The sequence below is a fragment of the Carcharodon carcharias genome, chromosome 7 (genome assembly GCF_017639515.1).
Source record: "Carcharodon carcharias isolate sCarCar2 chromosome 7, sCarCar2.pri, whole genome shotgun sequence".
NCBI classification, from domain to species: Eukaryota; Metazoa; Chordata; class Chondrichthyes; order Lamniformes; family Lamnidae; genus Carcharodon; species Carcharodon carcharias.
The window spans coordinates 116,098,027-116,114,850 of record NC_054473.1 but is presented as its reverse complement, the minus strand read 5'-3'; the positions used below and the strand labels follow the sequence as shown (position 1 = coordinate 116,114,850).

Sequence of the window (16,824 nt, the reverse complement as noted above, 5' to 3'; positions counted from 1 at the left end):
GGCAAGTGGAGTTAAGGCCACAGTCGGATCAGCCACGATCTTACCGAATGGCAGAACAGGCTTGATGGGCCAAATGGCCTATTCGTGCTCCTATTTTTTATGATCTTATGAGTCCACCTCACCCTCCTCACCAAACAACACTGACTTCCTAGCATATTGAATTTAAAATCCTCATTTTCATCTTCCAATTCATTCATGGCCTTTCCCCATCCTCCTCTGCAACCTGTCACACCCTTCAGTCTCTGGACTATGGCCTTGCCTGTATTCTCCCTGCTTGTAGAGGGCCTTCAGCCACCTCAGCCCAACTGTCTGGAACTCTGTCCCACATCCCCATCCAACACCACCACTTCTTTCTCCACCTGTGAGAACCTAATCTAAACTCATCACTCAACCACTCCCTTAACTCTCCCATTATGGTTTGATATTGGTCCCTGTTTATTTTCTTCCCTCCTCTATATTCACGTTGGGACAGTTTCTATGTCGGGGATACCATTAAAATCCAGTCCAATAATAAAATTCGTCCATGGCATCTGTTACTTTTTACAATAGATACCATGAAGTTCTTTGATGTCTACACTGAAGGATTAGAAACTTGGCATAATAGCCTGGCAAAATAAAGATCATCACACATCAACAATGCACTACAGATATCCATCCAGAAACCAAATACACAATTGTCCATGTCTGCTCACTCCTATAGAATTGTGTCATTGGATGCTGTCACCTACTGGAATTTAGGGCAAATTAATTGAAAAGGAGAAACATTGAAAGGCTAAAATTTATATTGTATCATATTACATGTCTCAGAAACATCTGAAGGCACATCACGCATAATCACTTATCTTAGAGTCTAGTGCCATTTGTTATGGTGGCAAATACTGCAGACAATTTGTTATAAAACAAGATCCATAAAGCAATTCAAGCCTACAGCACAAGAGGAGCTATTCAGTCTTATTGGAAAGCAATCCAAAGCTGACCCCACACTCCATTCTCTCACCTATCAAAGTAGAATCATAGCAAGATAGGCCTTCAGTCCCTGTTGCCTGTTCCATTCAATTTGATCATGGTTGATCCGTACCTCAATTCCATTTTCCATTTTGCTCCAGATCCCTTGACACCCTTATTCAAAAATAACCTTCCATCTCACCCTTGAACATTTTAATTGGCTCAGAATCTGCAGTGTTTTATTTTGAGGGCGGGGGTGGGGGTGGGCAGAGAATTCCATGATTCCACTATCCTGTGTATGAGAAAAATACTTTCTGATGGAGGAACATGACATGGTCATGAGACATAAAGGAGGGCAAAGTAAGGTCAATGCATCCCAGTCACAGTCTCACTGGATGCTCATGATTTTGACCAGGTTTGGTAACAGGGTTGAAGGGATTTAAGCAGGAAGTTTTGGGAGAATTGGGCACATAACAAGGAGACAATGACATGTTCAAGAAACGTTGGGAACAAAGGGAGGTTAGAGGTGGGACAATATTAGGAGAGGATGTACAGATCAAAACTGGGCTGGTGACTACAAAGAGGATATGTCTGGTGTAAGGCAAATGCATAGGGACCAGCAAGGGTAACAATGAGGAGGGGGTTATCTGGGAAGGGGACCAAGAGAATGGAAGGTGCATCTCATGGAAGGATCTTGGCTAAGGTGTGGTGCGATGGCCGGGGAGGGGGGTGTGGGGGTGATGGTGGGGGTGAGGGGGGTGATTGCTGGATGGTGATAAACTGATCTGAGGGGACAGGCAATATAAGCAGCTCAAACTTTGTTCATTTCAATGTATAAGATTACTGTCCTGTAACCATATCCTGCTTTCTACAAACCCAATGTTGATTGTCATGTAGTGTCCTTTCGATCAAATTTCAAGGAAGCACATCTAGCTCTCCAACCTCACACAGTGCGACTGGCCTAGAATAGGAGGCAAACTATGTGGCCTTGAAATTGGTCAGTGTTCTGCCAATGTTCCATTGCAACTTCAGAAAACTCCCCTCAGAAATGGTACAAACCTGGTTATGCCGTTGCTCCATATGCTGATGACCATATTGGGACAGAGCCTCTGTGTGCTCCATATAAGGCAATTGGCAGAATGAGGTGAGGACCTCCTGAGCCAGAATTTCCACTCACAGGCCTCAACCGAGACCTGGTGAGGTAGTTGTCACTGGTATGCCAAGAAAGGTGAGGCATATAGGCCTCCACAAAGATAAATGTGGGGCACAATGGTGGGCTGCATCCCTCACCAGTGGTCTGGGTCACAAAAGCGAATGAACATTTAATCCTGGATCAGATCCCTTGCTCTAGGGCAGGTTACTGGCAGGGTGAGTAAGGTTCAGGCAACGCACCATTCCAGCAACATACCACCATGGGCAAGCTGGCGACTGCATTTCCATTGGCATGGGGTAGGTGGTCTCTCAAAGTGGTATTTGTGCCAACCTGCCCCATGCTCCCATTTACCCTGGCATGTGCATGCTCCAGTAGGCTGGTCTCATGGGAAGCCCTGGATGTGATTGCAGCATAGCCGTCCAGGTAACTGCCAGTGGAACATTGGAGCCTTTGCTGTTCTCTCTAGGATAAAGCTACATCATGTGTTTGCCAAGGCTAAGGTTCTGAAAGATTAACAGGAACTTTCTTTCTGTCTTTGTCCCACTTCTGACTTGTGCAGATGGGTGTGCTCCCACTCAACCTCATCAATGTCCACCTAAAGGCCAAACAAGATTCTGCAGTTGTGTCCAGTATCGCACACAAAAGCTTGCAAATGGACATGCTCCGAACACACCTCGCAGGTATTCTGTTACATTCTGTTAAAATGGTTATTGGTTTCATCAAAACATGATGGGGGGTAAAAAAACAAGACACACCAAACTCACCAGGTCGTGTGGAAAGGGAGTGGTTGTGACAAGGCTGGTGAGTGGTGCAGTTCAGTGCTTAAGAGGCCTGTTAATGCAGGAGTAGGCAGGGCTGAAGCCCCAACAGGACCTTGCATCCACATAGCTCCCTTAACAGATGGAAATGTACTGAGGTGTGCTGTGGAAAAAGAAAGCGCCAGATACTGAGCTGAGCCTGAATGAGAGAGTTAAAAGGGGTTGGGAAGAGATGGATGTGAGGATTTTAAAGGTGGAGAGAAGACAGAAAGAGTGAAAAAGAGAGCAATAGAAAGAGTGAAAAAAAAAGACACAAATATGCACAGAATAATGGAGGGATTTAGGGAGAAAGCACATATGAAATATGAAAAAGAATCTCACACCAGCGCGGAAGATGAAGATGCATGGGGGGGCCAGGGCTAGAGGATTGGATTGCACAGATTGTTTGCCCAATTCTGGAATTTACAACTTTATGTGTGGGATCTTTATATGGTGAGAGATTGAAGCAATCCAAAGACATGCTGTACAATTCTGCATGGATCAGTATGGGAAATACACCAGTGTCACATCCTTGACCAAAGATTTGGAATCACTACAACAAAAGAGGGAGAAGATAGACGGACCATGTTCTATAAAATAGCGAACAGACTGATGGGAACTGACAGAAGCAAGTATCTGGTGTCCTCCGGCAATGACAAAACACGAGGTAGCCTTCCACACAAACTACAAAGACCATGGGTAGTATTTTTCAGTTGGCATACGGGGGCGGGCCTGACACGCCGACTTGTAAAATGACGCGCGATGATGTCGGTCGTGCGTCCCAACTTCATCGTGCTGAGTTGCGATGTTTTGTTCAGCAGGCGCATGCCGGAGTCGGCTGCGCACCCACCGATATGTAAGGGGTATATTAAGGCCATTAAGGATCTAATTAAGGTAATTATTAACACTGCCTGTCCAACCTTAAGGTTGGCGGATAGGTGAAAAGGCCAAGCGGTCTTCACGTTTTTTAGGAAACCTCATCTACGAGCGGGATGAGGTTTCCTAAAGCTTTTATAAATAAAAAAATTTCCATAAAAAAAAATCCCATCTCATGTGACACAGTCACATGAGGAGACATGTTTAAATAAATTTATAAACCTTATATTTAATCATTTTATTAGCCCTTTAATCTCCCTGAGGCAGCTCTGTGCCTCAGGGAGATTGAAGCACCCTTTCGCGTGCATGAGCAAAGAAGCACTGGCCCCGACTCTCCCCTCTCCCCCTGCCCGCACAGGTAGCACTGAGCGCTACTCCTCGCGTCTTACGCTGAGCGGGCCTTAATTGGCCCGCCCACATAAAATGGCGGTGCACAGCCGATCGCTGACAGCAATCAGCTCCACAATCGCCAGCTCCCGCTGAGCCTGCCCGCCAACTGAAAAATTCTGCCCCATTTGTTTCCAAGATCTACAATCTTTCTCTTCAAGAACAATCCCACAATGGAACATGCTGCCAAAGGAATTGGATACAGGCCCAGCACTTGCAATCTTTAAGACTCATCTTTAAATTACTTCCATTTTAAAAGTTTTTATTATCAGGATGACCATCTCAGCAGGCCATGCCTGGATTAACTAGCGCTACCCATATAACTGTTGATGGAATATGAATATTAATCTGTGATACCGACACAACTAAAACAGAAGCAGAAGAGGGGACATTACGCTGGCAAATTTCAAAGCTTAGATGTGAGAGGCATAGGTGGTGAAAAAGGAGATTGCAAACAACATCCTCACTGCAATATGGCTGTTTAGAGTTGAAAGACATTCACTGAAAAGTAAATTAACTCTTATTTCCTTCTATTCAGTTTATAGGCAGTCTGCACTGCTTTTTGCCTCCAGAGGCTAGGGCAGTGGCCCAGTGAGGACCCATGTTGCTCACTTGCCTGTAGAGAGGTATCAGGACACCAGCATTCCCCCATTACTCAACACTGTCCTCCCCAACGTTTCCCAGGAGCAGTGTAACAGGCATCAGCCAAAGTTAACAGGGTACCTTCAACTGTTCTATTGTCCTTCCTATGGGAGATTGGCAGAATCTCTGGACAAACTGTGTAAACGGCTGAAAATGTCCATTTTCACTGTTACATCAAGGGTTGTGATGGGCTGCCAGCAAAGTATGATGGTGGTAGCCTTGCAAAATTTTACCTCTTGCAGCCTCCAAGCCCTCACTCCAGTTCCTGACAACATCAGAGGATTGTCATCTGTGTAACTGTTTCAATGGCTTTGTGTCTATCCACCACTCAGTGTGACCCTCATCCATACAGACCAGGATGATTCCAGGTTGAACCCCAGTCTCCTCTGAGCTAACTGCTCTCAGACCAACAAGGATTTCATAATTGGCCTCAGTATCCCCAAGCTAGAGAGAGAAGGATTAGCCAAGTTTGTCACTCTCAGTTTCTGCTGGGGTGCGGCTGTCACTTAGCCTGTCAAGGGAAGGGAGTTTATTTTAACTATTGGTACAGGGTGGAGAACGGACAGTTATGAATAGATTGGCTGTTTTAAAGCTCACTCATTCTCACCATTGTGCTGAATCTAGAACCAGCCTTGAACCCACTGCTCTAGGGAATGGGGAGTCCACGACAGCATACTTTACAAAACAAAAAGTTGAAAATTTAAGATAATTAACAAAAGAACCAGGTGAGGGGTGGGGGGGGGGGTGGTGGCGAAGGGGACATGAGCAGAATTTCTTTATTAACCAGCAAGCTCTGGAATGCACTGTCAGAAGGGATGTTGGAAGCAGATTCAACAGCAACTTCCAAAAGGAAATTGGATAAATACTTGAAGAGGAAAAATGCGCAGAGTTGGGGTGAGGGACCCATCAGATAGCTCTCTCAAAGAAATCAGTCACAATGGGCTGAATGGTCTCCTTCAACGTTTTATGATGCTATGAGAAGATTGAAATAGAGAATGCATAAAATTAAGCTTTGACTGATTCTGCTGATCAGATTAAATTGCTGAGCTGAGGGAGATCCTCCTTTGTCCTGTCTTTCAGACCAGAAGCAGCTTATCATTTTGGGGCACTTTGGTTTGCAGCCTGATGCCATTGAGTTCAATATATTGAGAGAAAACCACTTTGAACATTGTGTGCCCTGTGACATATTCACTAACATCAGCTGCAAGAACAAGAATGGTGACGTCACTCAGGACAACATCTGGTGGAACCAGCAGCTTCAGACTGCTTACACAGGTAGGAAAATATCACTACCCCTTCCTTAGAAGGAGCAAATAACATTTGCCACCAAATCTTAAAGTATCTGTATCTGATGAGATATTATACAGACAGTGAACATGCCTCAAGTTAACGTATTTGGTGACACGATGATGCCATTTGTATCATGGCCTTCCAATTTTTGGTTGTTCAGGTGCAAGAATCCCAGTCATTTCCCCATCTCCATCCCAGGCCCCACAAACCTATTATATGTCCTCATTGTTGTCCTGGACATGCCTTTGGTGATGTGGCAGCATATCCGCCGCTGAACAGGAAGGCACAGAGGGTTTGAACCGTACTCAGGATTGTCCTGGTGAGCGGAGACCACATACCAGAGGATGGATTGTCAAATAGGGGTCAGGAACTGGAAATTGAGGCTAAGGTCCCAATTCTGCACGGCATGCTTTAGGTATTCCCACTGCAATCTTTGAAGGTCCAACCAATTAAAGGCCAGGGAGCGGGCTTGTCGTCCAGTCAGGGAAGTGGGAGCTGATGCTGTGAACATGGAGATGGTGAGGGACAAGTGGAGATAAGTTTATTTTGATTTTTGAAAATGCCACAGCTGCCTGGCCATGATCCTGGAGGAACAATACCTGCAGAGAATGCTGAGCAGCCGCAGTTGTTTTCCAGGAGCTGTTGTGGGGCTGGGCTGAGGGTGGGGGTGCAGTGGGGAGAGGTCCCTTGCTTGACCTTTCGTGCTTCCTCCTTCACTCCCACCCTGAGTCCACCATGTCCAGGCCAACACAGGCTACCCGCAATGCCAACTGGAAATTCCAGTCAGCGCAGGAGCAGGGCCTTAGTAGGCCCCTTAATTTACAATAATTGGATTAAATTGTCTTTCTGTCACTTTCTGGCACAGAGATCAGTAGCGCCAAATTGTGCGCCCAGCCACCTCTGACCCCGATCCTGCCCCATTTAAAAATCCAGCCCTAAATCTCTGGCTCAGAATTCTGAATTAACATACAGTAGGAGGCTCACGTCTGGTAGATGTGGGTGCCCTCTGTACCCACCACCCACCCTTCCACTCACACCTCCAGCCCAACCAGGCTGATTTGTATGGGTTGTAGAAGCCCTCAACACCTTCCCATTATATAGGACTAATCATCCTCTTAACTGGTGTAAAGGTGGTTGTGGCCATGGAAGGAGCATTCGCTTAACAGCTTGTCAGGCTGTAAACAGCCTGGAAATCCTTCTGCTATTTCACAACTTTCTTCAAGGAAAGAGTGTGAGATACAACAACTATTGCCCCTTTAGAGTCCAAAAAGTTCAACCTATAACTTTCTTGTTCTATAAGCTTCAGTGCACAAAGGCAATTAGTGTTGTTAAGCCAAGAAATATTTGATTCATGAAAGTCATTTGAATTAAAATCCATCTTATTGTAAACTTGGCATTAGCCTTTGTGAGGCCGCCCTTGAACGTGTCAGCTTCCCCGACCCTCACAGCCTGTTAAAGACTCCTCTTCTCCTTTGATTCTGTTCTTTACAGGGAGATGGGGAGTGGTTCGACAAGGTCTCAGCAGCCCCTGGATTCCTGACGGTTGGACATGGGGAGGAATGGTATCACACCACTGCCCAGTTTGGATGGAGTTCTTCATTGATTAGAAACAAAACTGTTCTGCACTGAATCTGCTTTAAGAATGACAGAGAAAATGGGCCACCATGACTATTTAAAACTGTTTGTTGTTTAGTCTGTTCCTAATCCAAGAAGCTAATTCAACAATGGTGCAGGGTCATTCACTGAATAACTAGACCAGGTGAACCTTCAAATTCAGACACTAGCAGAAGACCTTTATTTACAGTAAAACTCGAGAGCCATGTATAACCCAAGATCATCGCATCTCTCTGGATATGGAAGATATTGAATTTGAAGCATGTATCATTATCTGGCTGAAATCTAGTTGGAGGCTGACTAGATCACATCGTGAGAGCCTCAAATTGGATCAGACCTGGATTCTACTTGTTCTGAAGAGTCGTATGGACTTGAAATATTAACTGTTCTTCTCTTTCCTCAGATGCTGCCAGACCTGCTGAGATTCTGTTTTTGTTTCAGATTTCCAGCATCCGCAGTATTTTATTTTTAGCTTGGATTCCACTTGTTGCTTTTAGGTTCCTGGGCAGGAATGCTGAGTGATCCGATAGGATCTCATCAGCCCTTGGATACCAGGTGTGGAATCACAGCCCTGGTTCTTCCTATCTCAGAGGTTACTATAGGTTACTGAATTTAACGGATGACAATAGGCTTTCCAATTGACATTCCAGAATGTGGTGCAGATTCGTCCAATCTTGTCAGCCATTCCTATTTTTAACAATGTCATCAGTTCTTTATCAAAGAAAAACGGAAACAAAATAGCATAGCCCAGAGTGCATTCTGTGTCCTTGCTGCCCTCAGTGCTTCCTCCAAGTGGTGTTCAACAACACCCTTCAAGCGTCATCACTGACCCAAAACATTGACTGTTTTTTTCTCCATAGATGCTGCCTGATCTGCTGATTAATTCCAGCATTTTCTGTTTTTATTTCAGATTTCTAGCAGCTGCGTGTTTTGCTTTTATTTTGTGTTGACACAATTTTCTGGCTTTTCCTCCTCCCTGTTCAAAAAATGATTAGCCCAGTGCCTTTTTTTGAAGGAAGTGCACGTTTAATTCTTCAGATTCTTTGACTAAATGGAATATTTATTTTTCCCTCTTCTCCAGTGAAAACACTGTCTCATGCTGTGTCACTGGATCACAAACATTGGCAGCTCTCTGGTACCCAACTCAAATGGTCATTCACCATCAGCGAGCCTGACTATGAAGGTGTGTTTGGGATGGATGGAGCCTGTAGACATCAAAGCCTCACTTAACATCCTCCAGAGGTTGCTGGAGAATGACCAGGATCAGGAACTCTGTCTGATAGTCCAAGGGTACTAGGATGAACAGTAGAATCCAACGCCTGTGCTGACTAAGATCAACAAACTCCAGACTGTCCCAGTGTGAACCATGATTGCAGCCTAGTTTACATTGTTCATGCCCTCCTGAGCAGTGTATTTATGGATTGAGCCACTGGGGTTAGGCTCAACACCTTTTTATATGGGTGCAGAGATGTCAACACAGCCTCAGTGAGACTGACAGACTACTTAAAATGTTGATCACACAGTTTAGTAGAGGGGAATGGGGTACCTATTGGCCAGGGTTCCTAATGTTCACCATAAATCCACAACTGTAGCTGGAAGCACAACTACAGCCATTGGCTGAGGACACAGCTGTGATTTCCAGCCCCTCCAGTTCAATAACTAAGAATGTCTAGCCGGTGGAGGGTAATGGTCTCTGGTTGTCTTCCATCAAATTGTGTCCAAGCAAGAACGCAACATCCTCAAGGAAGGTGGAGGTTAGGGAGGAGGCAGGAAATGGGGTGAGAAAAGAAAAATAAAAGTCAAAACCATACAATGAGCATTCCACTATCTCACAGAATGAAAACTAAACTCTTGCACTATCTGATCACAGATTAAAAAGTCTATTCAATTATTAACTTAATATAACTCATTTGCACCTATCATATTTTCTAAGTTATTCAAAAGTTGTGCACTTGTTTAAAAACCGTGTTTGTTGTGTGACAGTTTGTTCTGTTATTTATTGCTTCTGTTTCTCTCGCCTGTGCTGGGATTAAAATCACCACAAAACTCGACAGTTTTCTAAATTAATTAATTCTCTTGTTACTGCTTAAAACATCACCTCTGCCAAACTTGTTGCTTGTTTTCGTCATCAATTAGTTCCCAGCAATTTCTGATACATTCTTAGTTTTCCAACACTTGCATTTTTCAAAGGGATTTCTGGTGCAGTAAGCATCTGGAATAATGGCGGTGTGCTCAAAAGGACAGAAACGGATGAGGAAAATGATGTTTAGGATTTATATAGTGCCTTTCATGTCCCTGGGACATGCCAGAGTGTTTTACAACCAATAAAGTGCTTTAAAAAGTGTAGCCACTGATGTAATGTAGGAGCCCATGCCAATTAATTTGCTCACAGCAAGTTCCCACAAGGAACATCATGATAAATGAGCAGATCATCTGTTATTAGTGATGTCCGTTCAGAGATAAATGTTGGCCGGCAAACCAGGGAGAATTCTCCTGTTCAATTAATGTCATGGGATCTGTATTGGACACTTGGGAATATTGAGGTAGCACCAAAGCAGAACCTACCCTTGCAATCTCTAGCATCCTGCTCGGCCACTGTGCTAGGATTCTCTTGAGAATCACTAGCATCAGCAACATTGTGTTGTGCCCATTCTCCCTCTCCAGGAATTGAAATCATAACAGGAAGCCCTACCTCAAGATATCAATAATGAAAGATTGTTCTGACACAGATCTTGGAGACTCTTTGAGATAACTGACTATATTTTGTATCCTCACTGCTGTATGAGGGATAGGTGAAAGTAAGCTGCCATATTTACAAGAAAATGTCCACAGAATCACAGCAGTAACCAGGAATCTACATTGACTCTTTTAAAAATTGGAATTAAAAATTAACAAATTATCTGTATTCTATTTTCTGCTGTTCTTTCTTATTTTCTCCTCAAGGTGTCAACAGGAAGCACACCTAGATGAAATAGGGGCCTAGGACTTACATATCAAATAAAACCCCATCTTTCCCAGCTATAGGTTCGAACCCTAACCTCAGGGTAACCCCACTATTTCAGCAGTGTGGCATTCCCCACAATGACTGGCCTTGTGGCCCCTTCTGAAAGTGGGCTAGCAATTTATGGACAATTTAGTGCCTCTAACTCATGCTCCCTGGGTGGAGCCTGTAGAAAACTCATTTCAGATGAAGGAAACCTTTCATATCCAGGTCCCCGAGGTGAATGTCCCCCTGCTGGGGAATAGGGGAGGGTCTAATACTAGGGGGGACATTCTCAGAATAAGGAGCAAGCTATTTAGGACTGAGATGAGGAATTTCTACATTCAGAAGGTGCTGAATCTTTGGAATTCTCTGCACCAGAGGGCTGTGGAGGTTCAGTCATTAAGTATGTTCAAGACTAAAATCCTTAGAATTCTACATATTAAGGGAGGGGCATGTTAGTGGGGTGGTGAAAAAGGCATATGGGACACATGCCTTTATCAATCAAGGCATAGATTACAAAAGTAGGGAGATCATGTGGGAGTTGTATAGAGCCTTGGCGAGGCCACAGCTGGAGTAGTGTGTGCAGTTCTGGTCGCCACATTATAGGAAGGATGTGATTGCACTGGAGGGGGTGCAGAGGATATTCACCAGGATGTTGCCTGGGATGAAACATTTAAGTTATGAAGTGAGGTTGGATAGATTTGGGTTGTTTTCGTTGGAGCAGAGAAGACTGAGGGGCAACCTGATCGAGGTGTGCAAGATTATGAGGGGCATGGACAGGATGGATAGGGATCAGCTGTTCCCCTTAGTTGAAGGGTCAGTCACTAGGGGACCTAGGTTCAAGATGAGGGGCAGGAGGTTTAGGGGGGATGTAAGGAAAATCTTTTTTTTCCCAGAGGGTGCTGACAGTCTGGAATGTGCTGCTTGGGAGGGTGATGGAGGTGGGTTGCCTCACATCCTTTAAAAAGTACCTGGATGAGCACTTGGCAGTCATAACATTCAAGGCTATGGGTCAATTGCTGGTAAATGGGATTAGGTAGGTAGGTCAGGTTTTTCTCGTGTCGGTGCAGACTCGATGGGCTGAAGGGCCTCTTCTGCACTGTGATTCTGTGAAAAACATCAAGAGATACAGGGTTAGTGCAGGAAAATAGTGTTGAAGTAGATCAGCCATGATCTCACTGAATGGCGGAGTGGGCTGGAAGGGCTCAATGGCCTACTCATGCTCCTATTTCTTATGTTCTTATGAAAGGGCAGCACACTATTCTACTGGAGTACTGAGTCCCAAAAGTTTAACACAATTTAGAATATATAATAATTGTTCGCTTTTTAAATAACGGCAAATGAAATTATGTTTTTTAAGTACAATCACTATTCAACTTTTAACTTTTGGAACCACAATTGGTGTCTTGTTTTTAATATATGACATCACAAATAAAGGGACATGTCACTGGGCCTCTCAGTCAATTCAAGTTTATTAAACATTACACAATACAGAACTCCAGACATCACCTAAAAAATTTCAGTCATTTCTGTTTGTTTCAATGTTGCAGATAAAGTTGGCATCAAAACTTGGAGAATATTCTTTCATTGTGATATTGAATTTTACTCTCCCACTGTATTAAGTACATTCTCCTTATCCGGCTGCCTGGAAATGCCTAATAAAAGGTGTAGGGTTTCATTGCCTGTGAACCTATGACTGTCAGCTCTGTTTGGATGTATTGTTGGAGGTTTCATCACATGGCCTCCCAACTCCAACCACCCCGCCCAATAAAACAGCCTTTACTTCCCCAAATTTTCCATAGTTCTATAGCCTAATGGATTAAAATGTTCAAAAGAAAATGAAAAGAACACCACACAATTCTTTTAATGACAGTGATTTTTCTCCTAAAGTTGTTTGCATCAGTGTCCTGGAGTTTAACCTTCAATTCCTGGAGACTGCAAGACTAACCCTGGAGGTTTGGCGACCCTCTGTGAAGCCCATACTTAAAGGAGTCACTTTACCCTCCCTCTGTACGAGGTATCAGAACCAATCGCAGGGCCGCGGCACATCGTCCAACATCCATGTTTAGTAGGGGCAGCAATTGGCCAGGCAATTAGACGGAAGCCCTGTGTGGATCCGCTCCCACACAACCAACAGATGGTCTCTGGTCAATACAGACAGGCTCAGATTTTGGCCTAACACTTCAGTGGCCTGTGTGGATCTTCACATCATTGGTCAGGTGAGGGTGTGTGTTAGGGCCATGCAACCCATGATTTTTCACAGTTAGGGGTCCCTGTATGCGGATCCAGTCCACATATGGAACCCATCGCACAGGGATGGGTGGGGGCCCCCAAGGCAAACACTGTCCCTGGTTTTGAATGGTATAAACCAGGGGGTATAGACCAAATGCGGGGATCTATGCATGCATGTCCCAAAAGGTACATTCACGCCCAATCCTGAAACCTCTACTATGATCATATCAGTAAAGAGGGAGGCTCAGATGGCTTCATTACAATGCTTGTCAGCATCAGTGACCTTTGCAGTTGTCACCCATCCAGTTCTGGACTCAGCATTCTTAAGCCGTACACCCAGAAATGTTTAATTGAAACTGCGCAACAGAAGCCTTAATTTTAAAACAACCATTTTTATCCCCAGTTACTTCTTTATGTTAAGATATGGAGGCCTTCATTATAACGCTGCTAATGATCTTCAGTTCGATTCCATCAACAATCAGTAAAACTCTGACTATGATCCTAGTCTGGCCCTGCCCCAGTTTTGGACTTTCAAAACATCACATTCATAGAATGATGTGACACGGAAGGAGGCCATTCATCCCCTCATCCCTATGCTGGCACTTTAGTAGAACTGCCCAATAAACATCACTCCCCTGCTCTTTTCCCATAGCGCTGTACAATTTTTGCCCCTTCAAGTATCTATACAATTATCATTTGAATGATACCATTGAACCTGCTTCCATCATCTTTTCAAGTAGTGTGTTCCAGATCACAACAACTCAACATTTCTTCATGCTGCCTCTGGTTAATTGACCATTCTGCCACTGGAAATGCAGTTTCTCCTTATTTACCCAATCAAAATGCTTTGTGATTTTGAACACCTCTACCAGGCCTCCTCTTAAGCTTCTTTGCTTTATGGAGAACATAGCTGAATCCATCATCCCTAGTACCATTCTTGCAAATCTCTTCTGCATCCTTTTTTAAGTGCATGATATCCTTCCAAAAGTGTGCTGCCCAGATTTGAACACTGGTATTTTATACAAAGATTAGCATAACTTCCTTGCTTTTGTACTCTATTCCCCTATTTAAAAAGGCAAGGATCCAGCATGCTTTTTAATAGCCTTCTCAACTTGTCCTACAATCTTCAAAGATTTATGTAAACACATCCCCAGTTCTCTCTGTCCTTTAAAAGTGTGTTATTTAGTTAAAATTGTCCCTTCTTATTCTTCTGACTAGAATTTACCACTTCATACTTCTCTGCGTCAAATTACACCTGTCATACGTCTGCTCATTTCACCAGTCTGTCTGTCTCCTACAATCCACCTCACTGTTCACGTCATTACCTAAGTGATCTCCAGCTTTTTCTGTTCCTATTTTTAAATTTCATTTGCACCTGAAGTGTTTTCAAAACTACAGGTACAGAACTGACTTAAAGACACAATGGCTCTGGCAGAAGACAAACTTGCTCTACAGAATGCCAGCATGGACTTGATGGGCCAAATGGCCTCTTACCATCTGTTATGACTCTACCAACATCATGCCTTTACTCAGTCCGAGCAAAGCTCTGTCACAATCACAGATATAATGCACATGGACAACGCTGACAGAAATGTTTACATTTTTTGTTTCACTCTTCCCCTGATGCCTCCCTTTTCCAACAAGTTAAAATATTTTTTTAAAAAGCAGCACCTTTGCAAACAATAAATACAAGTTTAAATAGGAAATACATGGCACACAGGACAGAGGTCAGACAGCGAAGCTGCAGCGCCAGGCCTTAGCTTCCATAGAAACAATTCCCAATTTTTCATACAAATGTCCATCGATGCTCAAATGCATCGCCAGAAAAATTTAAGGCCACTGTGCCTTTTGTGTTCATGTGTGTGTGTTTCACTGCAATGAAGCAGCTATCCCAGACCCCTCCATCTCTGGCACAATCTACTTGGGGATAAGCCTCAGCAGCTCCTCGTCTGTCAGTCCATTAACCGCAGTGATGTGGTGCAACTGCTCCAGGTAGCGGGCCTGATCTCTCATGAAGTGTGGGATGCGTGTGTTTTGCAGAATGGCACATTTCTTCAAATGCTCTACATCTTCGAATGACACCTGGAACAAGGTGGGGAGGGAGAAAATATTATTGAACCGCCAGAGTGACAGATAAAGTAAAGAGCAAGATCACTGGCATTGATTTAGCACGCTGATGTAGTAAAGTGTCCCAAGTGCTTCACAGAAGTATTAACAGAAAAAAATTGGCACCAAACCACACACTGGGAGGAGAGACAAGCAGGGAGATTTAGGAACAGAATTTAAGGACTTAGGGGTGTTTATCTCAGCCTTAAATATATCCAGTGATGGAACATCCACCACCCTTTGGTTCCAGATTCCAAAGATTCACCATCCTTTGAAGAAATTTCTCCTCATCTCAGTCCTAAATGATCAGCCTCTTATTCTGAGACTGTGCCCCTGTATTTTTGATTCCTTGGCTGGGGGTAACAATCTCTCAGTGCCTACCCTGTTGAGGACCCTCAGAATTTTGTTTGTTTTAATAAGATCACTTCTCATTCTTTTAAACTAGAGTTTAGGGCCAATTTACTTAGCCTTTCATCATATGACAACCCTCTGATCCCAGGAACAAAGCTAATGAACCTGTGCTCTACTGCCTCCAAGGCAAGTGTATCTTTACTTCGATATGGAAACCAAAACTCTGCACAGTACTCCCGATGTGGTCTCACCAAAACCCTGTACAATTGTAGCAAGACTTCCTTATTCTTGTACTCCAATCCCCTTACATTAAAGGCCAACATACTATTTGCCTTTCTAATTGCTTGCTGCACCTGCATAATAACTTTTCGTGTTCCTTGTACGACTACACCCAGGTCTCTCTGAACTTCAACATTCACAAGTTTCATGTGTTTTTAAAAATATTCTGCTTTTAATTCTTACTGGCAAAGTAAATAATCTCATAATTCCCCACATTATACCCTATATACCATGTGGTTGTACACTTAATCTGCCTACATCTCTTTTCAGCCTCTTTGTGTCCTCCTCACAGCTTACACTCCCACCTGACTACCAATCGGACAAGAGTTTTCTCCTAGATAAAAACAAAAAACTGCGGATCCTGGAAATCCAAAACAAAAACAGAATTACCTGGAAAAACTCAGCAGGTCTGGCAGCATCGGCGGAGAAGAAAAGAGTTGACGTTTCAAGTCCTCATGACCCTTCAACAGAACTGATCTTTCTTTACAAGGAGAGGGAAATATAAGCTGGTTTAAGGTGGCGGGCGGCGGTGGGGGGGAGGTAGTATTAGGATAGGAGCAGATCATCAAAAGATGTAACAGACAAAAGAACAAAAGAACACAGAGGTGTTGAAGTTGGTGATATTATCTAAACGAATGTGCTAATTAAGAATGGATGGTAGGGCACTCAAGGTATAGATCTAGTGGGGGTGGAGGAGCATAAAAGATTTAAAAATAATGGAAATAGGTGGGAAAAGAAAAATCTATATAAATTATTGGAAAAAAAAAACAAAAAAACAGGTAAAGCCTTCCGGACTGAAAATTGAATTCAACAACTTTAGGTCTTGAGCTCCCTCCTCCATCCCCACCCCCTTTCTGTTTCTTCCCCCTTCCTTTTGTTTTTTTTTCCAATAATTTATATAGATTTTTCTTTTCCCACCTATTTCCATTATTTTTAAATCTTTTATGCTCCCCCATCACCACTAGAGCTATACCTTGAGTGCCCTACCTTCCATTCTTAATTAGCACATTCGTTTAGATAATATCACCAACTTCAACACCTCTGTGTTCTTTTGTTCTTTTGTCTGTGACATCTTTTGATGATCTGCTCCTATCCTAACACCCCCCCTCCACTCCCACCACCCCCCCCCCCAACCAAACACCCCCCCCCCCCCCCCCCCACCCCCCCAA

The 16,824-nt window shown here is 43.7% G+C and overlaps 2 protein-coding genes across 7 annotated transcripts in view; one reads left to right on the top strand and one right to left on the bottom strand.

Annotated features, from left to right (window-relative positions):
* LOC121279642 (endonuclease/exonuclease/phosphatase family domain-containing protein 1-like) overlaps positions 1-10,899 on the top strand; it is a 43,306-nt gene extending 32,407 nt beyond the window's left edge. For 2 of the 4 annotated variants that reach the window (XM_041190839.1, XM_041190840.1), the window contains exons 6-8: positions 2,658-2,778; positions 5,881-6,075; positions 7,582-10,899. In XM_041190839.1, the coding sequence (XP_041046773.1) occupies positions 2,658-2,778; positions 5,881-6,075; positions 7,582-7,697 (432 nt within the window). In that variant the 3' untranslated portion in view covers positions 7,698-10,899. Of the gene's footprint in view, positions 1-2,657; positions 2,779-5,880; positions 6,076-7,581 lie in introns of those variants that run through there. The other 2 variants (XM_041190838.1, XM_041190842.1) reach the window with 2 other exon arrangements.
* Positions 10,900-12,143: 1,244 nt separating this feature from the next.
* LOC121279633 (uncharacterized protein KIAA0895-like) overlaps positions 12,144-16,824 on the bottom strand; it is a 94,486-nt gene continuing 89,805 nt past the window's right edge. For all 3 annotated transcript variants that reach the window (XM_041190823.1, XM_041190824.1, XM_041190825.1), the window contains exon 7: positions 12,144-15,001. In XM_041190823.1, coding sequence (XP_041046757.1) covers positions 14,837-15,001 — 165 coding nt within the window. In that variant the 3' untranslated portion in view covers positions 12,144-14,836. The remainder of the gene's footprint in view (positions 15,002-16,824) is intronic.